The 24,132-nt window shown below is 37.6% G+C and overlaps 1 protein-coding gene across 1 annotated transcript in view; it reads left to right on the top strand.

Moving 5' to 3' along the window:
• SGIP1 (SH3GL interacting endocytic adaptor 1) overlaps positions 1–24,132 on the top strand; it is a 189,455-nt gene extending 165,323 nt beyond the window's left edge. Inside the window, exons 17-23 of the mRNA XM_045547815.1 lie at positions 2,807–2,918; positions 12,489–12,644; positions 17,260–17,392; positions 19,008–19,210; positions 20,306–20,370; positions 20,948–21,112; positions 22,117–24,132. Of these exons, the coding sequence (XP_045403771.1) occupies positions 2,807–2,918; positions 12,489–12,644; positions 17,260–17,392; positions 19,008–19,210; positions 20,306–20,370; positions 20,948–21,112; positions 22,117–22,139 (857 nt within the window). The 3' untranslated portion in view covers positions 22,140–24,132. The remainder of the gene's footprint in view (positions 1–2,806; positions 2,919–12,488; positions 12,645–17,259; positions 17,393–19,007; positions 19,211–20,305; positions 20,371–20,947; positions 21,113–22,116) is intronic.

The following is a 24,132-nucleotide window of genomic DNA, read 5'->3' as shown; positions in this document are numbered from 1 at the left end:
CTCACTAACGTGTCCACCATGGTACAGCTAGAGTTATCTAAACCCAAGCCTATTGTGAACTCCTCCTATTTCAAATATATCTGAGGCTTTCTGTCTTCCATAGAAGGTGTTCTAACCTCAGTTCCAAGACCCCCAAGGACCTCAAGAAATTTATGATTTTACTTCAAATTGTATGTTATATATATGTGAACTTTGCTCTGAAAAATATTCATAGATTGTATGAGATTATCAAAAAGAGAACTATGATTTTAACACCTCTAAATAATTTATAAAGGCAAATTTTCCTAAATATTTATACAAAACTCTTCACAACCTAATTTCTAATCCCTACTTCATCCACTTCCATTCTTACCCTTCAATACCCACCATACTCACATACACACACAGACACCACCACACTTCCTGTGGTTTCTCAAAATGTCATGGTCTGCTCAGCTCCACACATATGTAATTCTGGGCCTTATTCCTTCTGCCCTTCATGAGATCTAATTCATCCTCAAACCTCAGACCCATTATCATCTTAATAAAACCTTCCCTGACCTATCCAAGCAGCATCAAGTGCTTTCATAGAGCTTTGCTCATACCATGCTTCTAAAGCATTAATCAAATTAATCTAATTATTTCATTTTAGATTTATCTAACCGCCCCCCCAACCAACTCCAAGTTCCAGTCACACGGTGGCTATGACCCTTATATAATGGTAACAGTGCAACCCTCTGACCACTCTGGTCCCGTTTTAACCAGCAGTTAGGGAAGCTGTTCTCCTCCAGAATCCAGTTGTCACTCAATAAATATTGGAACTAATGAGTGAGCAAATAAACTGAGCAACAGTATCACTAAATAATGGCTTCTGTGTATTGTGCCTTCATTATTTATAAATGTGCATAAACTTTGCTTTTTGAGATCCAAGAGTGGATAATTCAACATGCATTTAATGAAAGGTCAATATAATCCTGGCTCTGTTTTAGGGACTGTACAAGTCCCATAAAATAAGCTCATACCATAGTTTCTTCTTTTTAGAAGCTCGCAGTCCTGTGGGCAGCAAAGACTTAGACATGCATGCTTCAGCTTAAGACTCCCCCAATAGTAATGTAATTGTCTGCTTGCCCTCAAATGGTACTGTAATTGCCTACTAGGGAGGCAAAATGATTCAGTCCTCAGAGCCTAAACTTTGAATCCACACATACCTGAGTATCAATCTTAAATTTTATGAATACCAGCTATACAGGGCCAAGCAAGTAGTATAAGCTCTTTGAGCTTTGGTTCCATTAACTGCAAAACAAAGGTAATGCTTACTTCATACACTTTATGTAGGTAATATATGTAAAAGACATAGTGAGTGTGCAACAAATAATGGTGATGGAGGTAATTAATGCTGGTAGGGAATGTTGATGATGATGATAGCAATGCAATTAGCACATTGAACTGTAACTCAGTGAGGACAAGGACTATGTTTAATTTATTTTTGAATCCCAGCACCTACCATAGTGCCTGATACATAGTAAATATTAAACAAATGTTTCTTAAATTGATGACCAATTACCAAATCCAAGATATTGAAAGCCAAGGAAAGATAGAAAAGAGACTAGCATGACTAGAATGATTGAGAAAAGCCTTACTGAGGAGGGAGGTATAAAAATGGTAGATTTTTTTCACAGCTAGGGAAGAGGACAGAAGTTACTGAAGACTAAAGAAAACAAGCATAACACTAAAGTACATAGTCTATGCCAGGACTGGGGAGAAGTAGATGTGTTTTGTTTGGTAGGAAGGGAAAGTAGTGAGCATGTGACATCATTAAATACTGCCCTTAATAATTAATTACTTACTAAAGTTTTACTCTTTGGTGCCATGCCTAGAGACCAATAACAAAGACAATAATCCTAAACTTTGATCCTTTTGGAAGCTACAAATTACAGCAAAACAATATGGGAAAATGTTTCATTTAGGTAAAGTGTATGGTATAGTGAGAAAAACATGAGCTTTATAGGGGGACAGATCTAAGTTTGAATTTCTGTTTTGCCACTTAACTAACTATATTATCTTGGGCAAGTCACTTACCTCTTGGATCTTCTGTTACCTCTTCTATAAAATGAGAATTACCATGCCTGTCCCACAGGGCTGATGTGGCACTTGAGTGAGATAATTCATGGTACTGCCTGGTGTGTACCAGGTGTTCAATAAGCACCAGAGCTTCTGTCATTGTTGTTGATAGTGTGAATTAGTGCGTTTATGTGTTTGTGCTTAGTCAGTGTACACATTTTGGTTGTGTATGTTTTGGGACATGTAAACATGAGCTTACTTGATCTGAGAGTAATTGGGGTTTTTGAAATAGAAATAATCCACAAAAGTACAATGTGTAATGTGACACCACTTGGATATTTGTCTCTTCAAAATGAAGAAATGGGGAAAAAGTTTTGAGTATTAGCAATGGATTAGGTTGAATGCTGGAATAGGGAACTAATAATTTTCTTTATTAACCACCTGCTGTACAAACTGTCATGCAAATACTGCCGTATGCTTTATGCAAAACATTTGAAAACCCCTGTGACTTCGTTCTTCTGCTTGGATTTTCTTTTCTGTAGTAAAATACGTAATTGAATTAATTTCAAGTGTGTTTGTCTGTAAACCAGCCAAATATTTTTTTTAAATACTTGAGCTCTGTGTTGAATATACAAACTTGTTCTTAGCACTTTTTTTATATTAAGGGATAGATTTTATCCCTTAGTCTTTGAATGGACTTTTAGTTTCACATGTGCTAAGGTGTCTCCTATGTGCATAATAAATGGAAGCTTTTCATTTTATGCAGGTTCTTCCAGAGGACCCAGCCCCCTAACCATGGGAGCCCAGGATACCCTCCCTGTTGCAGCAGCCTTTACAGAAACTGTCAATGCCTACTTCAAAGGAGCAGATCCAAGCAAGTAAGCCTGGCACTCAGTCCGCTGTGTTCTCCCAGCTCTCTCCTAGCTAGTGGGGGACATCCTAAATATAACTATGTCATTCCTTATCCTAAAGCCAAAAAAAATCCAGTTAACAATAGTAGATGGCACACCTAGAATAGAAGAGAAATTTTATTAGGAATATTAATTCACTGCTTTTAAAAAAATATATCAAAAGCTTTTACTATCCAGAAATCTTTGATTCAATTTTCCTTGCAAGTAACACAAAACCCTAAGCCAACACTGTCAACAATGAGAAAATTTCTTGTCTCACAAAAGTAAATATCCAGCTCATGCTTTTATTGTCTTAGTCTTTCCTATATGGAAATTACCCACATAAAAATTGAAACAATGATGCATCAGAATGAGAACATGGAAGAAAAAACACCTTCCCAAAACACCCAGAGTAGCAAGGGAATAAGTTATATGTTCCCCTTAGTAAGTAAGGAAAAACTCACAAAGAAAGGAAAGAAGGAAGAAAGGGAGGGAGGGAGCAAGGGAGGAAGGAAGGAAGGATGGAAGGAAGGAAAAAGTTATAATCACAGCAAAATAAAAATGTTAGGGAAAAATTCATTACCCTCTATTTACATGAGCTTGATTTCACTTATATCAATACAAACCAACAATCAATACAAACTTGACCTGAATGTATACGTGATATAATTAAATATTTTACCTTTCGATAAGGAATTCCATCGATAGGACTCAGGAAGTCTACAGATTCCCTGAAATCATATTGTATATATTATGTGTGTGTGCATATGTGCTTTTTTTCCATAAAGAGGGACTATAGCACTCATAACTTTAACAAAGGGATTCATAATCCAAAAAACATTGAGTGATTGGTGGTCTACACCGAAAATTAAACAGCTAAGTCAAACTGGTTTTCACATGTGTCATTCATATAATTCCAGGTCTGAATTTGGTAGAAAAATAAAGGGCAAAGCCAGGTGAGAGAAAAATTGCTCTTAATTTTTTTTACTTACAAGGACTGGGACTTGGAAAACCTTGGTATCTATGGCAATAAGAATGGGCAAAAAAAATTAAATGTGCATATAGAACACTAGATTATATTATAAAATTTTATGAAACATTGATAAGTATAATTAGAACTTGGATCTCCACATATATTTAAGTGGGAATTTGTATGACTAATCATGAATCCTTGTTACACTTCAGAAATACTAGTTTTTTAAAGTCTAAATCTAACAACACTATACCGGAAAACCAATATAATTAAAAACCCCATCTTTAAGTGTCCTACCCAGCCACTGGGATCTGTCAACCTGGTGTCTCTTTAAACAACACATCTAAGTTTTACTCTAGGCCCAGAATACTGTAGAGAAACAAACACAGTGGACTCGGGCTCTGCTTCCTGCCATGTCCCTTCTCTTTCGTCTTCAAAGTACAAAGGCCATTTGCCACCTCCTTGTATCAACAGAAATTAAAAGCTACCTCACACAGAGCATGTGTCTGAGCTGTTAAAGCAAGTAAACACCAGAAGCTTAGCTTGTACATATACTTTATATATATACATGTTTGTTGTGCAGAATCCTCTTGGGACAAAGAATTTGCATAACTTTCTGTCACTCCAGTTCTAAGAACTACTTATCATTGGCCAACCTATACCTTAGAAAATTCAGACTGACTGGAATTGAGAAAAGCAAGCAGAAACACGCTTTTAAAAAATGAGTAGGACCAGGCATGGTAGCTCACGCCTGTAATCCTAGCACTCTGAGAGCCTGAGGCTGGAGGATTGCTTGATGTCAGGAGATCGAGACCAGCCTGAGCAAGAGTGAGACCCCATCTCTACCAAAAATAGAAACAAATTAACCAGGTGTGGTGGCGCATGCCTGTAGTCCCAGCTTTGGAGGCTGAGGCAGGAGGATCACTTGAGCCTAAGAGTTTGAGGTTTCAGTGAGCTACGATGATGCCACTTCACTCTGACAGAGCAAAACTCTGCCCCCCCCCAAAAAAAAGAGTAGTCAGCAATGTGGAGAGAATGTATATACCTGAGTGGAAACTACTGGAATCACACAAGAATGAATTCTTTTTTGTCTGCTTCCTAATTGGCTTTCATTCATTCATGCACTAATTTTTTCAGAGGGACCTAATCGATCTTTCTACTTCCACTCCCCCACCCCACCCCACCCCCACCCCAAGTCTATTCTCAAAGTATCATGTCACTCCTCTGCTCAAAATCTTCCTATCTTGTTCAAAGTAAAAACAAAATGCTCTACAATGCTTTATAAGGCCCTGCATGATTTGTCCTTTGAGCCCCCTGCCACCGCGGAGGCCACCCCGCATCCCATCTCCATCATTCCCTCCTTGTTCCTGATTTTGCCGCCATCTGTGTCCCCATTCACCTCTTGGGAGCCACACTGGCCTCAAGACTTTCTCCTCCATTGCCCCTACCCTGCCTGTACCTCAGAGCTCTTCATTTGCTGCTCATTCTGTCTTAGTAACATCTTCTCCCAAACATCTGGGTGACTCCCCCTCTACACTTCGTTCATGATTCTTCAGCAACTTTATCAGAGACCTGCTTTGTCCATCCTACATAAAATAGCAACACTCCTCCCCATCCTTCTCAATACTTCCTTCCTCCTTACTTCACTTTCTCTATATCCCTCCTCCCTAACATCATACATGGTTTTTTCTGTTGTCCATTATCTGTCTTTTCCACCCTCCTCTGGAGAGCTAGATTTTAGCTGTTTTGTTCACTATTGTATCCTTAGTACCTAAAGCAGGGCCTGGCGTGGGTGGAGTCCTTAAGGTGCATTTACTGAATGAATGAATGGAGTTGAATGACTCACCTAACATTTACAGAATGGCTACTGTGTGCCTGCCATTGTGCTAGACAGGAGATACGCTGGTGATGAAGACAGCTCACATGGGAAATAAGACTTGTGCATAAATATAATACAAAGTCTACCCTAGAAGTGTAGATATGGTGCAATGGGAGTCTTAATAATAATTTTTTTAATACCAAGAAGTGGTATAGCAGCCTATCAGTCCCTTAAGGGCCTGTCACAATACAAACCAGGGTTTTCATCCTGATTCAGTCTCACAGCACACTATGACAGCTGTGTGGGGAGGTCTGCACTGTGAGCCTAGTGCCCGTTCTTTCTTTCTTTTTTTTTTTTTTTTTAGACAGTTTTGCTCTGTCACCCAGGCTGGAGTGCAATGATGATATGGTCATAGCTCACTGTAACCTCAAACTCTTGAGCTCAAGAGATCCTCCCGCCTCAGCCTCCTGAGTAGCTGGGACTACAGGCATATACCACCACGCCCAACTAATTTTTTTATTTTATGTTTTGTAGAGATAGGGTCCCTATATTGCCCAGGGTGGTTTTGAACCCTTGGCCTCAAGCAGTCCTCCCACCTCAGCTCCAAAAGTGCTAGGATTATAGGCATGAGCCACCAAGCCCAGCTTGGAATCTATTTTCAATTACATTGTCATAACTAGTTGTAGTATATCCTGGATGCTGGTTGATGAGAGATCCAATATATTTCATTGAAATTCTGAAATCTAAAATTTATGGAGAGATGATAAAGTGACACTCTTCTATATTTAATTTCATCTCCGGGGGTGAATCATTTTAATTGCTCTTCATTTGTTATTCACTTTTAAGGAAACAACTCAAGGCCTGTCACTGGGTGGAAATAAAGCCAACCACAGCAACAGATAGAGAACCCATGCAGAAAAAGCAGTTGGATTTGCTTTTGCCTATGGTTTCCTCTCACCCTGTATCAAAGCCATTTGTTTTCAGACCATACACTGGAAACAGAAATCCACCACCTTAATTGCTATATACTGTGATACATAGTCCATTCAAATACAGTTACCTCTTTCTCTGAATATTCAGACCACCTGCAACAGGTATTCTGACATCTCAGTCTTTCTCCATAGCTCACGGGCAGGGGCAGAGAATTCTGTGACCTTTGATACTGGCTGGGGAAACGTATCTCCTGTTATTAGTTCCTATGTAAACAACCTTGGTGCTAAAAAATAAAGGTCAAGGATTAATTCTCTTATCCCCTAGAAAAACTTAGGTTTCTCAGCTATATCCTATCCTTCTCTTCTCACCATATTTTAATTATTTATTCGGTATCTGTCTCCCTGTTTAAACTAGAAATGTGCACAAAGACCATGTTTGTCCTATTTGTCATGAGCCATTTAGGCACATTACATAGTGCCTGCTATATTGTATAGGCACCCTCTAAATAATTGTTAAATGTATGGATTTAAACATTTTACTGAGTTCCTACTCTGTTCTGAGTTCTGTCTTAGACACCTTTCTTTCCTAGAACCTAAGACACAGTACTTGCCTTCACAGCAGTAGATAAGATATATAAAAAACTAGAACATAATTCTCTAAAAAAAGATCTGTACATGTGTCCAGGGCAACCCAGAGAAAGGAAAAACTAAGGAAGGCTGGATAGAAGGATATTAAGGAAAGCTTGAGAAAGGCTTTCCTTTGAACTGTCTTATAATAGGAAAAGGATTTTGCCTGGTACATAAGCCAGTGAAAGAGGATTATAAACAAGAAAAGCTGTATATATATACACAGAGGTTATGCTTGAAAAGAGGGCAGTGGGCTTAGTTATCAAAGCAGTACACAGAACTCACATTTTACGGGAGGGATGCATTTCTGATGACCTCATGTAATTCAAATTCAACATTCCCTGACCAAAATTGGCCAGTGTTCCTGTAGACCAGATAATGTAGTACTGCCTATGGCAATAGGGAAAACCCAGTTTATAAGTCATTGGCCGGGTGACTTTGAAATTTTTCTGTTCTTTTTTTTTTTTTTTTAGGCCGAGTCTCACTCTGTTTCCTGGGCTAGAGTGCCGTGACGTCAGCCTGGATCACAGCAACCTCAGACTCGTGGGCTCAAGCGATCCTCCTGCCTCAGCCTCCTGAGTAGCTGGGACTACAGGCACACACCACCACACCCAGCTAGTTTTTTCTATTTTTAGTAGAGATGCGGTCTCATTCTTGCTCAGGCTGGTCTCAAACTCCTGACCTCAAGCAGTCCTCCCACCTTGGCCTCCCAGAGTAGAAATTTTTCTGTTCTTGACAATTATTTCACTTGTGGGAAGTCACATAACTTTAAATTTTATTCATAAAGTAAGCATTTATTCATATTTCCATATCACATTGGTTTTAATTTTCATAATTCAAACTCACAGGAAATATAGCCACCTTGCATACTGATAGGAACAATCATTAAAATCAAAAAAAGATTTTCCCTTTGTGAGTATAGAAAATATTAAATTTATATATAAAATTTCAGATCAACTTAGACACCATGTGGATTAATATTAATAAATCACCAGCCTGAGCAAGAGCGAGACCCCATCTCTACTAAAAATAGAAAGAAATTATCTGGCCAACTAAAAATATATACATAGAAAAAATGGTGGCACATGCCTGTAGTCCCAGCTACTCGGGAGGCAGAGGCAGGAGGATCGCTTGAGCCCAGGAGTTTGAGGTTGCTGTGAGCTAGACTGATGCCACGGCATTCATTCTAGCCCGGGCAACAGAGCGAGACTCTGTCTCAAAAAAAAAAAAAAATCAGCAAAGGTCTGACTCTGACAGTCAAGATGCAGAAATACAATTGCGAAGCCCCAGTGCTTCTTATATTGGACTATATAGACTGCTTCTCTCATCTTCTACCCAACACTGCAAGCCCTTTGGAGGCGGGTCTGTTTTGCTCATGTTTCAATCATATCTCTGCTCAATAAAATAAAATAAAATAAAATAAAATAACATCTTGCATAGTTAGGAGTGAATAAATGTTTATTGACTTAATAAACGCCCCCTCCTCCCTTCTCTGACTTGCTTTCAAAAAAGGAACTTTGTCCCCTACCAAGACACCACTTAGATCTCATTTTGAGCAATCTGGAAAGGAAACTGAGAAGATTCCCTACCAGTTAAAAAACATTTGAGCCACCCCTGCTAACCACAATACACAGAGTGATGGTAGGTGCTGCAATCTAATTTTACAAGTGCTCTGACTAATTGTCGTGTTCTTCTGCAGCTGCTAAATAGTATCCTGCATGTCCACATATTGACAAACAGCAAAAGTAGACTCAGCTGGAGGGGAAGTCTAGGCTCAGAACTAATTCAGCACCAGTAAACAAACAAGGTTAATGAATCTAAAAGGTAGAGAAGAAAGATAGCAGTGTGCACCCAAACTGAGAGATTAGCAATATTCTCCAGAAGACATGGAGGTAAACTTTCAGAAACCAAAATTCTCATTCAGAGCAGCACAAAGTTACCAATTTAACATCTGAGTAAGGGAAAGACACATGGCAACTTTAAGAAGCTCACCTGCCCCCTACGTCAGCCCAAAACCCAGGCTTATACATGCATACAAGGCTATAGCAGCTCCTCACATAAGCTATTTTGAATGGGAACCAGAGACTACCTCACCTGAACCAGGTGTGTCTCCTCAATCACAGATTTATACAGTATACAAGGTGTCTATGGGACAAACTAGAGTCCCCATGCTCATATATGAGCAAAATTTTCATTCATTAACCTCAGTTTCCCTGGAAAGTTCATTCCTTAACTTAGAACTGAAGAAGTAGTACAAAAATCAGTTATCCAGATGTATAGTATCTACTGTTTCCCAAAGAAAAGTAAGTCATGGGAAATTTCTGCTTCTGGCCAAGGTAGAGCAACAGACCAATTTACCCTCTCACCCCAAATAGCTCAAAAATGGACACTGGACCTCAGGTGAAGGACAGTGATCCCTGAGAGGTGAGGTGTGCCATATTGCTCCAGCTTACTTCCTTGAGCGTTTCTAGGAATGTCCCAGGGAGAGCCCAGCAGACTTCCATCCGTTCTTGGGGAGGCGTCTCACTGAGGCACTCCACTACAAAACTGGCTGAGGGAGGTGCCAGAGGAAGCTAAAGCTAGGGGCAGGGGGTACTGCTGGCCACCATGCACTGCAGAAGCTGGCAGTGGAGAAGGTGTGAACATGGCAGGAGCCTGGAGCCAGAGAACCCAAATGGCATTGTAGGATCTAGGCACTGGGGCAGCCCAGCCACTTGTAGTGCATGCGCCAAATGATAGGAAAGCTGCCTGTGCTATCGGGTACTGACAAAGCCACATTGGTTGCAAAACCCTAAGTCTTGGGATGCCACACACACTGCAGAAGCTACACACAAGCCTCCTCCACTGCAGCAGCCTGGCACTAGATAAGCCCTGTGCATTGCAGGAGCCTACACTGTAAGCATGCCGGAGTGGAAAAGGAAAACCCCTTCCTCCTGCAATGTCTCTCTAGCACCCTCTATTGACAGAACTAAACATGTGCCTGCTGGCAAAGAAAAAAAATACATAAAGGACCTGTTAATTTTCTCAGAGCAAGCAGTAAAGGTTGAACTGGAGCTAAGAGGCAATAAATTGATTTTATGTAGAAATTGACACAGCGATTCTAAATTTCGTATGAAAATACAAAGGACCTACGATAGCCAGAAGAATTTAGAAAAAGAACAAAGTCCTCAGAGTTGGAGAACTAACCTAACACTATTTGATTTCAAAACTATTATAAAGCTATAGGAATCAACAGTTTGGTATTGGTTTAAAGATAGACAACATAGATCAATGGAATAGAATAGTGAATCCATACATAGACTCACACATATGGACAGCCAAATTTCAACAAAATTACCAAGGTAATTTGGCAGAGAAAGAACAGTCTTTTCTCAACAAATGGTGCTAAAACAATTGGTTGTCCATATCCACAGACACAAAAAATGAACTTAGATCCACACTTTATGCTACATTAAAAAACTAACTAAAAATTGGTGATAAAGCTAAATGTAAAAATAAAAATAAAAAGAGCTCTAGAAGAAAATATAGGTGAAACTTTTGTGACCTTGGGTTTGGAAAGACTTCTTAGGACACCAAAAGAATAATTAAATTATTATTTGCCCAAAAAAAGAAGCCCATAGAAGAATAAATTGATGAATTAAAAACTTCTGTTATTCAAAGTTACTCTTAAGAGAGAGGAAAAAAATAAAACAAAGTATAGACTGAGATGCAAATCATGTATCTGATAAATTACATCCAGAATATATGAAAAGCTAAAAGTTCAATAAGAGAACAAAAACTTATTTAAAAACGTGGCAGAGATTTTGAGCACTTTACCAACTTAGTTCACTGACAAAAAATCAGCACATGAAAAGATGCTTAAGATCGTTAGCCATTATGGAAATGCAAAAATTAAAACAATAAGATTGTCCAATACTCACCTATTAGAATAGCTAAAATTTAAAAAAGAAACATATTCTACCAAGTGTTGGTGAGACTGTGCAAGAACTGAAACTCTCTCATACACAGCTGCTTTAGAAAACAGGTGGGCAGTTTCTTTAAAAGGTAAACGTACCTCTGCCAACCGAGTGATTCAATGATTCCACTCCTCTATACTTACCAAGAAAAATGAGAGCCTGTGTCTGTACAAAGACCTGTACACACATATTCACCACATCTTTATTTGTAATAGGCAAAAAACTTTAAAGAAATCAAATGTTCTTCAGTAGGTGAATGGATTTTTAAAAACTGGTATATTCATACATTACACAGCAACAACAAGGAATGAACTACTGATGCACATGGCTACATGGAGGAATCTCAAAATAATTGTGCTGAGTGAGAAAAGCTTGGCTACTCCCCCACACAAAGCACATACCTTATGACTCTGTTGTGTAAAATTCTAGAAAGTGCAAAGTAACATAGAGTGACAGAAAGCATATTAGTGATTGCCTGGGGACGGAGAATGGAAGGGCAGGAGAGAGATTACAAAGAGGCATGAGAAAACTTTCAGGGATGGTGGAAATGCTTATTATTTTGATTCTATGATGGTTTCACGTCATACAATCTTATGGAATTTTACACTGTAAATAAGTGTATTTCATTATATGTCAATTATATCGTGATAAAGCCCTACTATTTAAAAAAGGGATTATTCTTCCTTTCAAACTATCATCCCATTGTGTTAACTTACATGACTGATTTTACAATTTTGACCAAATAGATAAGTTAATGGAATGAAAGCTAGTTAAGTGGGAAGCAAGGACTCTACCTCATGAGTACATACAAGAAAATGCTCAAGGTGTTATTCATATTACTCGAAGAACCAAACTAAGTCCCAGTAAGCAGGGTGATAACATTGTGCAATTTAATATCTTCAAATGTACTGTGAAAAATTCAGAAATCACAGTGAGAGAGAACCATCACAGCTGATGATTCTACTCATAAGGTGAACCTGTAGACTTTTCTACAGAAAGAGAAAAGCTGTACTTTTTTCCTTCAGCTCAAAGCACATTTAACAAAACAGCCACTTTTTTGATGTGTTAACCATTGAGTTCTCAGATAAATTGGAAACGATTTCATAGTTGAGAGTAGAATTGTAAGAGCCCGCCTCTCATCTCTTCTGCTGTTTGCCATTGTTGCAGAATTTTTTTTCACAACTGTTTTGATTCAAACTGTGTTGACCTGGGTTTCCTCTCTCTTTCCTCTTGTGTGTTTTGATATGCCAGATGTATCGTTAAGATTACTGGAGAAATGGTATTGTCCTTTCCTGCCGGCATCACCAGACACTTTGCCAACAATCCATCCCCAGCTGCTCTGACTTTTCGGGTGGTAAATTTCAGCAGGTTAGAACACGTCCTGCCAAATCCCCAACTTCTCTGCTGGTAAATATGATTTTGCATAAATATTTTAGAGACGGATGTAGCTTAGCATTTTGTACTTACATGAGCAGTATACTTAGGCAAGAGAGTGGCACTGTAGTGAAATTACTACCATTTAGAAAGGCTAGTAGATTCAGATATAGAACTTTTACCAGCTGTCAAAGTTTTCTGTGGGTGATTGTGTATAGATGTATAACTGCATATGCACATATATATTTTAATGGTCAAATACCTCTAGTGGTTAAAGAGACATGTAGAGTAATAAAATCTGCATTAGTGACAATTTATTCATTGTGTTTTACGTATTATCAGTAGATAATGGATAAGGAAGATGGAAAATAAGCCCAATAACAGGAGTAAAATCCTTTTGTTGTATTAGCTTCTTTTTAAATCAAATGATATTTGAACTGTGAGCTACTCTTCACAGGAGCTTGAAAATCTTCTTTTTGAAACAATTTCATTGTAATGGTAATTGTTTTGATGGAACTTTACATGTATGATATCAAAGAAGCTCATGAAAATTTATTTATATAAATATACTTTTTCACATTTTCTAACTATTAAACCTGAATATGATGTCTTTATTATGCATACGCACATCACAGTCACACAAACAAACATACATGCATGCACTTAAAATGATCAATTATATCAAGTTTATTATTTGCAATGGATGAGGCAGAAGGAGTCATTCTTCACTGCTGCTTCTCCATGGTCAAGTCCTGACACTCCATCTAAAAACTCTCTCTGCAGTGGCCTTTCTCTTTCCTTTATTGCAGCCTCCCTTATCCAGGTGTCCACTGTCATTTCCCTGGACACTGCAACTGCTTCCTTCCTTTCCTCTATGAATCCAATCTTGCCTCTCTCCAATACATTCTAACAGCCAGGTGGCTTTTTCTGAGGTAAATCAGGTCATCTTCACTCATAACCCACCTGCCCCAGAATCTAAGCTTGTTGCCATTGTCACTGAAGCTCTGAGTCGTCAGTCCACCCTTGCCTGCCTCTCTGTTCTCTCTGACAATCCTCAGAATCCCCACCCCTCCTGCCTGACCTGCCAGTCTCAGAAACAGGCTGAGCCCCCTCCCACAGCAGGGCTTTGTAGTGCTGGTTTCCCCTGCCTTCAATACTGTCTCCACCCTTCTTCCTCCCACTCACCCTCCTCATCCTTCAGGACTCAGCTCCACTCTGCCTTCCCTGACTACTCCATTCTCCTCCCCAGCCCCACCCACCAGCCCCCAACTAAATCACATCCCCTTGTTACTCTCTCACAAAGTACCCTATTCTTTTCCTTTGTACCCCTAACTACAATCAATAATTATATATCTATTTGTGTTTATTCATTTATCCATTTCTCCCACAAGACTGTACAAACTATGGGGGAATGGAACACATTCCTTAGTTCACCACTGTAGCCCCAGAACCTTCCACTGTGACTGGTGTCTAATAAGGACTTGAATAATATTTGTCACATGCATGAACAACTCAATCATAACGTAAAGAATTTAGTCAAGTTGGATGTGTATATAGAAATAACTAAAAGTTCTTGGTATTTGGAATTTACATACCAATTTAGTCACTTTCTTGACTGAATGAGACTTTTTGATTCCAGTGGTGGTAAAATAGTCACAGGTATTTCAGATGATTACCAAGTTCACCTCCTCCTCCTGGTCCTTGGTATGGCTTAACTGGCAAACTTGACTCCAGGTTTAAAAGCATAAAAGAAATGATCACCCATTAAGATGAAAAATAAGTGTAGAATGGTAGAGATTGGAGTTCTGCAAATTCTTACTTCAGTTTCCCTCCATGTTTTCAACATGCACATTGAGCCCATTACTTTTATTTTTCGAGGTTCCTCCATATGAAATTAGGAGTTATGTGCCAATGTTTCACCAGTTTGATTGTAAATATGATTGAGGTGATAGCTACAGCTTTTGCTGCATTTTTAGGCAGTTATATTGCCAGGTTCTTCAGCACATGTGCAGAAGTTACATACACATATGAACATATCAGTCTTAGGAATTGAATTAAATATCACTCAAAATGTTTTTGCTTGACAAAATATTATATGAACCTTTAAATTATTATTTCCAAACAACAAAAAATTCCTCATTAATTTGGACCTTATTAACTCTAAATATTTGATCATTGTAACAGGGCTGTGATGGGTGACCCATTAATCATATACAGCCTGTTTGGTTTTGTTATGTAGTGTCACTCCACCACCACCACCACAACCCCTAATTTTAAAAGGCAGTATTGACCAAGCATGATCAAACATTATTCTTGATTGCTTTAGCATCTCATCATCTTACACTCAGCCTATAGTCTCCTTTATGTTTACCAAAGACTTCATTTAGGTTAGCACCGTCGCCTCCGGAAACATCCAGTTTGCAATTCCTCTGACAGGGGCCAAACTGAAATTTACATCTACTTTTGCCTTATGAAAGGGGTTTGCTTGTAAAAGATATTTAGGAACAACTGTCAACTCAAGTATGATACTGAAGAATCCTTAAGACTTCTTGAGCATTTAAGAATTCTGTCTCTGTGTAAGCATTTGATTGGCAAAGCTTTCTTGAATGTTTATTAAAGCAGGTTCTCTGAGGAATTAACACAGACATATGGCTTAGCTTATTTTGCTACCAAACTCAGCAAATGCATTTCTTTAAAGGTGGCATAATTCAGATTTTCCCAATTATTCAGATTTACTTAGTATAAATTAATGACATGTTGCTAGATATTAATTCCTAATCTCTGTTTTGGTATAGCAGGAAGGTATGACCTGTACAACTGACCCGGGCTGGAATCTGGACTCTGTTACTTATTAGTTGTGTGATCTTAAGCAAATGGCTTAATTTCACAGATCCTCTGTTACCTTATCCCCTGCCTCCTTGCATAGCAACAGCTCTGGCTACTTGTTGTAATTTAGATGCTTGTAAATAAAAAACAGCTTGGACAGCCTTTATCAACATCCTTAGCTCAGTCTGACCAAGGGCAAAGTCTCAAGGGGCAGGAGTCTTTCCATCCCTTCCCCTATTTGCATAGTCAAAGAGCTTTGCTTTGTCCTCAATAACCGTATATCAGGATACAGCAGAAGCACACCAGTCACACTGAGACTGGACCACACCCGCCTGACAGACCAAAAATGGCAGTTTTAAGGCCCTGATGTTTTTTGACTCAGTTTTCTTGATTTCTTTGACTTACAGAGTCTGAATCATAGCAACTTACTTTTGACCTGCCTTTCTCATTTTTCACTATCAGTCTCTCTCTTCTCAATTTCTAATTCTCTTTTTATAACAAGTTTGCCCATCTTTAAAAACAAGAATAATAATTCTTACTCTGCAGGATAGATTTTTTTTTTCTTTTTTTTTTTGAGACACAGTCTCGCTTTGTTGCCCGGGCTAGAGTGAGTGCCATGGCATCAGCCTAGCTCACAGCAACCTCAAACTCCTGGGTTTAAACAATCCTCCTGCCTCAGCCTCCCAAATAGCTGGGACTACAGGCATGCGCCACCATGCCCAGCTAATTTTTTCTATATATTTTTAGTTGGCCAGATAATTTCTTTGTATTTTTAGTAGAGACGGGGGGTCTAGCTCTTGCTCAAGCTGGTCTCAAACTCCTGACCTTGAGCAATCCACCCACCTCGGCCTCCCAGAGTGCTAGGATTACAGGCGTGAGCCACCGCGCCCGGCCCTGCAGGATAGATTTTAATGAAATAGTTCATAATGCCTAGCACATAATAGGTGCTCAAGAAATTATTACTATTATTATATAGGATATTCTGAAAGTGAAGGGTCAGTAAAGGAGTTGTGTGTCAAGTTACTGAAGCATTTGGAGATTCACTGTATGAGAAGTGAGCAATGCTTTGTATACTCTTGGGTGATTCTTTTTATTATTGAGACAAGCATTTGCAAGAGAGATTGGGAAAGCGTACTGTGGACTGGCCTCTGAGCAAAGCTGATGACTCTCGTAGGGACAGAAAACTCTTTAGTTTGTCAAGATTGCACTCTTCTTCTCTACTGTAACTACCATGATTACTATCATTTAAACTCCAGGATCATCTTGTAAGTGAAGTGACATTTCTTATGAGTTAGATGCTCTTGGATAAAATACTGTGAATGCTAAAAAGGTAGCATGGTAATTTTGGTATCACTCTTTTTTCTTTAGTGATAAAGACCATGTTTACATTTGGCTAAATATTGAATTGAATAATGCTAAGAAACTACTGGTCACGTCAATTCAAAAGAAAATCAATGTAACCAGCTCCTTGATTGCACTAACTGGCTAATTTAGATGAAAACTGCGGTACTGTAGAAAGGACTATTAAGTTTGGGTTAATAAATAATTCACTCTTTAAAACAGCCAATTATCATGATTACTGGGTACTCACTGAGATTTATAGCAACATAGTAGCTCCTCCCTATAGGTCTTAATCTATCAACATACCATTCAGAACTGTATTTGTGCTAAAGCTACACTACTGCTGATAGATTCCTAATAATCTCTACAGATTGTCAAAGACAGATGTAGAAATCAGATGAAAATTTGCTAAGAGGCTTCTTGTATGGTTTATATATGTTATAAAATGCTACTTCATCATTTTTTCTTCCCAATTGAATAGTGATAATACACAAAATGATGCCAATACCAAGGAATTCTGGGTAAACATGCCAAATTTGATGACTCACCTAAAGAAAGTGTCTGAACAAAAGCCCCAGGCTACATATTATAATGTGGACATGCTCAAATATCAGGTAAGCCTATTTATATGGTCAGAATGTCTCTTGCACATTACAAGTTTATATTCTAAAGTACCTAATATTAAATAAAAGTAAATAAAGTAACATTTCTTTTAATATTGTTTAAAAGCTATAATTTATAAGAAAATGGAACCTTAAAAGACTACTTGGGGACTAATGACAAGAATATTCATAATACCCTTATTAGTTTAAACTTACAAGAAAATATTATATTAAAAATTAGAGAAACATGCCATGAAAATGAAGTTGCTAAACATTACATCAATTAAGATTATAAATATTGATGAGCTAGATGACTATAATTTTGTTAATGAGCATTAATGTACTAAAAACTCTTATTTAAAATGATTAAGTGTAAGCAATCTTTTTCTAGTAAAATAGTCCTATGAAACAGGGTGCGGGAGCCTACTCTGTTGTTGATCTACTTTAGATAGTAGATTTCTAAATAAAAGTTCATTTTCAGAAAGAATTATTCTGCTTACAGTATTTAATGTTTCAAAACTATTATAATGGTTAACTAGCTAAAATTGTCATCAAAAGCCATATCTGTCATTTTATCAAAGAACCCATTTCTGGGCTGGTTTCTGCAGCAACTGTTCCTGCCTTGTGAATTCAACCTGCCTAAGGCCCCTTCTTCATGGTGACCATATGTGCAGGCATTTCCTAGTTTTTTATACGCTTCAAAATCAGCAACACTCATACTCCATGAATAAAAATCCAAGGGCATAGACACCACTCACATGGTCCCTGCAATGTGCATGAGCTTATAAAAAGAGTCTTTCCTAGAGATCTGTTCACCATCTTGATCAATGAACAATCAAGAAATAATAACATTGGGAATTTTTCACTGTGGACCCAGAATTCAAGTCAATATTATTGTCTTTAGATAAGACAATTTTTTGTTGATTATTCAAATGTGGCTTTTTCTTGATCAAACTTAAGTAGAATTGACAGCAGAATGTAGCACTTCCAGTTAGAGGACCTGTGTTCAAGTTCTTTCTTTGGTAAATTTCAAAGAAGTAATAATAATCTGCTTGGTCTAACTCCCTGGTTTGGTCTGAAAAGCAAATATGGTAAGAATATGAATAAATAACATTTATTAAAATGTTAATTCCTTACTATGTGCTAGGCACTGAGTTGAGTGTTTCACGTAAGACATCTCCTTCAATCTTCGTGACAAACCTATGGGTAAATATTATTGTTATAATTCCCATTTGGCAGATGAGGGAATAACTGAGGCTCAGAGAGATTTAGTAACTCAGCTTGTAGGTGGCAGAATCAGAACTCACACCCAGGACTGTCTAGCGTCATGGCCTCAACTTCTAAATAGTGTGCTGTCCTCCCTATAAGTGCATTGCAAACTCTGAGGTGCTATAGAGATTTTAGTAGTTGACTTTATGTTTTTAATCTGTAAGTTCACCCAAAGCACCCAGCTCTCTCACATGACACCTTCCTGGTGTTTTTCACTGACAGTTCTCTTGTGAGCAGCACAAACAACATTATGACATTATGATCTCCAAGAACATTCCTGCAATAGATAATATAACTTCTGGTTTTGTTTCAGATTAGTGGTTAGCCTTAAATATTCTCTTTCCTGTCGTTTGACAAGGTGTCCGCCCAGGGCATTCAGTCCACGCCTCTGAACCTGGCAGTGAATTGGCGATGTGAGCCTGCAAGCACTGACCTGCGCATAGATTACAAATACAACATGGATGCAATGACCACCGCTGTGGCCCTCAACAATGTGCAATTCCTGGTCCCCATCGATGGAGGAGTTACCAAGCTCCAGGCTGTGCTCCCACCAGCCGTCTGGTAAGGAGCCACAAGTCGCCTTTCTCTTTACCACAGGGCCCCTTCTGGTGTGAGGGGTCCCAGACTTCATAGCATTTGTGTTTCCCGTAGGACGAGATCACAGCACGCCTGTATATTAGGGGTGAGGGTAGGAAACAGAAACCGCTGTAGCTATTTTAAGCAAAAAATAATTTAACAGGGATTTCAGTACTTGCACAATGGTCGAAATGCGACAGGCACAGAATTTAGGCTGGATCTCCAGAACTCTGCAGAACCAGCCTGCCACAACCCCGGGGAAGGAGAGAAATTAGCAGGCTGCCAATGGAATTACCGAATTCAAGAACCCACAGCTGTGACTCTGATCAAAGGGCCAGAAAGCTCCTGCTGGCACCTCCTTAACTGCTTCTTAGAACCCACAAACTGGAGGGTGAACTAGACCCCTGTTGAGAGAAGATCCCCACGTCTGAGTTAAGTTGCTGGTCAGAGGAAAACAGCCACGAAAGTGGGAAGATGGCCTCTGCCTCCCTTCTGTCTTCTAAATCTCAACCCATGCATGTAATTGGTGGAACCTAACTTGGATCTAGGACCATAACTACAAGGGAGTCTGGGAAAGGCAGTGTTTCATTTTCTAGCACACCAGAGAATGTATGGGACTAGAAACTTAATAGTTATTAAGTACCGGTGGCATCTGTTATAAAGGACTTGTTCTGGAAAGAATACTCCAGCTTTTCCTTATGACTGTCAGAAGCAAAAAAGTAGGATATTTTTTAAAAAATGAATGTCAGCGCGATGACAGTCCCGACTTAAATTACTTGAATTGATTAATTAACTAACATTTCCCATCTGTGGTTTTAGCAGATGTGTTCGAAAAAAAATTTTTAAACTCTGCATTATCCTCAAAATGTTTATCTCACAGTGTTCAAGCTAGTTACAGTAAGGAAAGGGAAAAGAGGATTTATGTGTGTAGGGGAAGAGAGAGAGAGAGAGAATTTTTAAATTGTAGCTAAAGTTTTTAAGATCATTTTTAAAAGTTAATATTATCTGGAAAAAACATGGCATCCATTAAACAAAAACTCTTGCATATGTGCAAAAGCCTTTTACCTATTTTATTTTTAGGAATGCTGAACAACAAAGAATATTGTGGAAGATTCCTGATATTTCTCAGAAGTCAGAAAATGGAGGTAATGTAATCCCAAGCTTGTTTTACTTAATATTTACCTAAAGCTGAAATAGTTTTTAGGTATCAGACAACTATTCCCCAAAATACATGTCGCACAAAAAATAAGCAAAATATTTCACATCATTTCTGCATTTACTTATTTCAATCAATAAAGGCAAATAATTCTTCAATGAATCCCCTTCTCCCCCTTTTCTACCAAAACCCCACATCGAACAGACCATCCTTGATGCAGAGACGAGCTTTTAAGGAAGCATGTTTTCATCCTGAATCAAATCCCATACTCCCTGGCAGATATTTTTCACTTTCCTCTGATATTAATCATAGGTTGGAAAAATACACGGCCTTCCAAGTAGCATGCCCCCAAATTTAAAGTACCATTTTGCTGAATTACACTTTTACCAGTGTGCAAATAGAGTCGCTCATAATATTCAATGATAAATTTTATTCATCACCATTTTGTCACTGAAGCATGTACTGTTTCCTAGTAACTATGATTTTGTATGTTAACTTTTTAATACAATTTCCAAAATTATACCCGGAATGTTGAGTTGACTGTTACAATAATATTTTTTTTTTAGGAGTGGGTTCTTTGTTGGCAAGATTTCAGTTATCAGAAGGCCCAAGCAAACCTTCCCCATTGGTTGTGCAGTTCACAAGTGAAGGAAGCACCCTTTCTGGCTGTGACATTGAACTTGTTGGAGCAGGGTATCGATTTTCACTCATCAAGAAAAGGTTTGCTGCAGGTAAGTAGGTATCTTGAGTTTTATTAACAAAGTAATGTCTTAGCTACTCTTCCTTAAGAAGGAATAGGTGGTCATTTTCTCATCTTTTTCCTCCTTCTCTTCTCCACTCCCAACCTTCATTTTAATCAGTAAGCAAACCAACTGTTGAATGAAGGAAAAAATAGGAGAATGAACTAGAAATCAGAAATCAAGAAGGCTCTATCTACTTATCCTGGTTCTATATCTTATGTGGGGATGACCAGTTGTTCCCATTATATAGATGTGTATACTGAGGTTAATGAAGTAAATCCTATTTTTGTTATACTGATAAACAACATAAATGCTGTTTGCCTTTGAATTTATCTCCTACGTGAAAACCTTTTGTTCTCCGATAGGACTTCAGAGATTGTAGACTTGTCAGGCTTAGCTGAAATTTGGGAGATTTCACTTGAATAACAACCTCAAAGAATCTAGGCCACAGATCAAAATGGGTTGCCCATGAGCTGAATGTGGCCATGAGACATGTTTTATATGGCACAAACAATAGGCTGTTGTTTTTTTTTTAATTGGAGGTGGGGGGAGATTCTCTGATACTAGAGAATCATATACTTGTCAGTTATTTTCTGGGACAAATCCTGGGTTTTATTCTTGTTGTACTGCTGTACTGATGTAATTATTAACTAATACCCCTATCACTCTCAAAAATGATTCAAGCTGGAAAATAAATTATATTGGTACCCTTCCTAAAATAAGTTGGATTATCATCAGAAACAAATCTCCCAACCCATTGTGGGCAACTCAAACCTCTGCAAATAGTTGATCCATGAAAATGTGAAAAGACAACTAGCTGAACTGGAAAATTGAAAACTTAAAAAGCTTTATGTATTTTATATTAGTATTGCACCCCTAAAGTATGCAGTATTTGGCTCCTAGGGGTAAGGCAATAGGAATTGAAATTTTACCCATGTAATAATCACATTATTGAACTAGCAGATAACCTGTTGATATGTTGTTTTATTTTGCAGGAAAATACTTGGCAGATAACTGATAAAATCTTATGCAAGGATTTGGAGGATTCATATAATGAAGAACTGTTGTATGACAAACAGGTTTTAATTTTGGTTTGATGAAAACAAACCAATATCTGCACTTGGGATATATCAGCTAGAAAGTCAATGACTTTCAGCCGTGATTTCCCTCACACAATACCGTGATGAGCAGTCCTACAGTATTTACTTCTAGGTGTAATATTGTTAATGGTTTTAAAATGTAATTATTGTATTTGTAAATTGTACTCTCATTCCAGTAAGGCAGTTAGACACTTGAGTTTTAGCATTTTACCATTCCTGAAATGGATGTAATTTAAACTGTGGTATGTAAATTTAATAGTTGTACTGTCGAATGGCACAATGCTTACACAGGTAGATTGCATTCTGTCAATATATAAAATTTAAATATAATATTGATAGCTGTCATAAAGGGGGTGCCACATATAAAGAAACTTAAGTGGAACCAGAAAAAAAGAAACAAACTTACTTTTCTTCAGTCTTTAGTATGTTTTACTCTAGTACTAAATAAAAATTCTATCTTCAAATGTTTAGTGGATTAAATTCATAAATATTTCAGAAAAAAATTCTAAGGTTACAGTATATTCAAAGAAAAGCATTAATTACCACTTTTTAAAAAGCTTTTTTTTCAAACTGCAAATTTCATAAAAATGCAAAATGTGTAAACAGGGCCTCTTATTTTTATAACTTGTGTAAAAAGGGAAAGCAATTCATATTTAAAGTTTAAGTATATTAAATTATAATCAAGAATAAAGAAGATGTTGAAGTCTTAACTACTTCCCCCTCTCTCTACAGTTTAGCAAATGTGGAGATTGCTGAATAGTCAGTCAGACTAAAACCAAAATTGCGATTTTGAGATTTCAAGACTTTCCATAATTGAACTGGTTGACAACTTTTGCACAATTGCTCTGAGCACATGGTCTCTCTCATCTTGCGTGGGGGAATGGTACCTTGTGTCTTCCTCTTCACCCACAGGAATCAAAACACTGAGACTAAGAATCTTAGAGAAAAAAAAATTTAGTCCCCTGTTTAGATCCAGAAGGAGAATTTTAATCATCATTTATATCATTTGGGAAAGAAAAAGTAAGCTTTATAACTGAAATTCTATTCACATTATTGTGTAATAAATTTCCTTTTGGATGATGAAGATTCATTGTATAAAACTGTAAATCTTTGCCTTTCTTGGAGAATCAAGAAGAGAGTTATCAAAAATTTATGTCATTTCATTGTTGCAAGATATAATAAAAACTGTAATCATTCAGTCTGGTCCCACAATATGAGCATTCAGAAAGAACTTCTTCAGGAGTCTCAACTGTAAAACCTTCCCCCATTAAGATCTGAAAACATTAGTCTTCCTTTAAGTCATAGAACTTATTTTAAACATAAACCAATTCCTATTATAGGTTATACTAGCAAATAACTATAATTATTGTTGTTATATTTATCATTAGTTGCTAAATTTCATTTTATATACACTCAAATTTGACAAAGAATCTTTAGCCCCTTTAAATTTTAGAATCAAATTAAATTTTTTAAGTCTTACTTTTAAAATGAGATTGTGACTGGCAATTGTTTATAGTGGAACTTTTTAAATTTATATTTGTACTCCTCAATCAGTTCTTGCTACCAAAACAATGTTCAGAATGACTTGTTTTACCTTGGCAGAATTTTTACCATTCAAACAAACTCTCAGTTGGCTCCCCAAAGCAGTCTAGTGTTGAAGTTTTTTTGAACAAATTAATAAACTCATTTTATGTGAAGATATTCAATTTGGTTTTGAAACCAAAGTAGAAAATGCAAAATTTAAAATTCCATGAAACATGGGGAAATTTAGAACACTAAAACCAGTGGAGAGTAAGCAGAAGATAATTGAGAATTATCCAGCATATGAATATAAAAATGTGTTTTAAGTAATCAGTTCATGAAAAACAGTAATGAATATTAACATGAAACATATTAAAAATGTGTAAATAT

This window comes from Lemur catta, chromosome 3 (assembly GCF_020740605.2).
Source record: "Lemur catta isolate mLemCat1 chromosome 3, mLemCat1.pri, whole genome shotgun sequence".
NCBI classification, from domain to species: Eukaryota; Metazoa; Chordata; class Mammalia; order Primates; family Lemuridae; genus Lemur; species Lemur catta.
The sequence above is the reverse complement of the archived record's forward strand: the minus strand, read 5'-3'. Positions and strand labels throughout refer to the sequence as shown.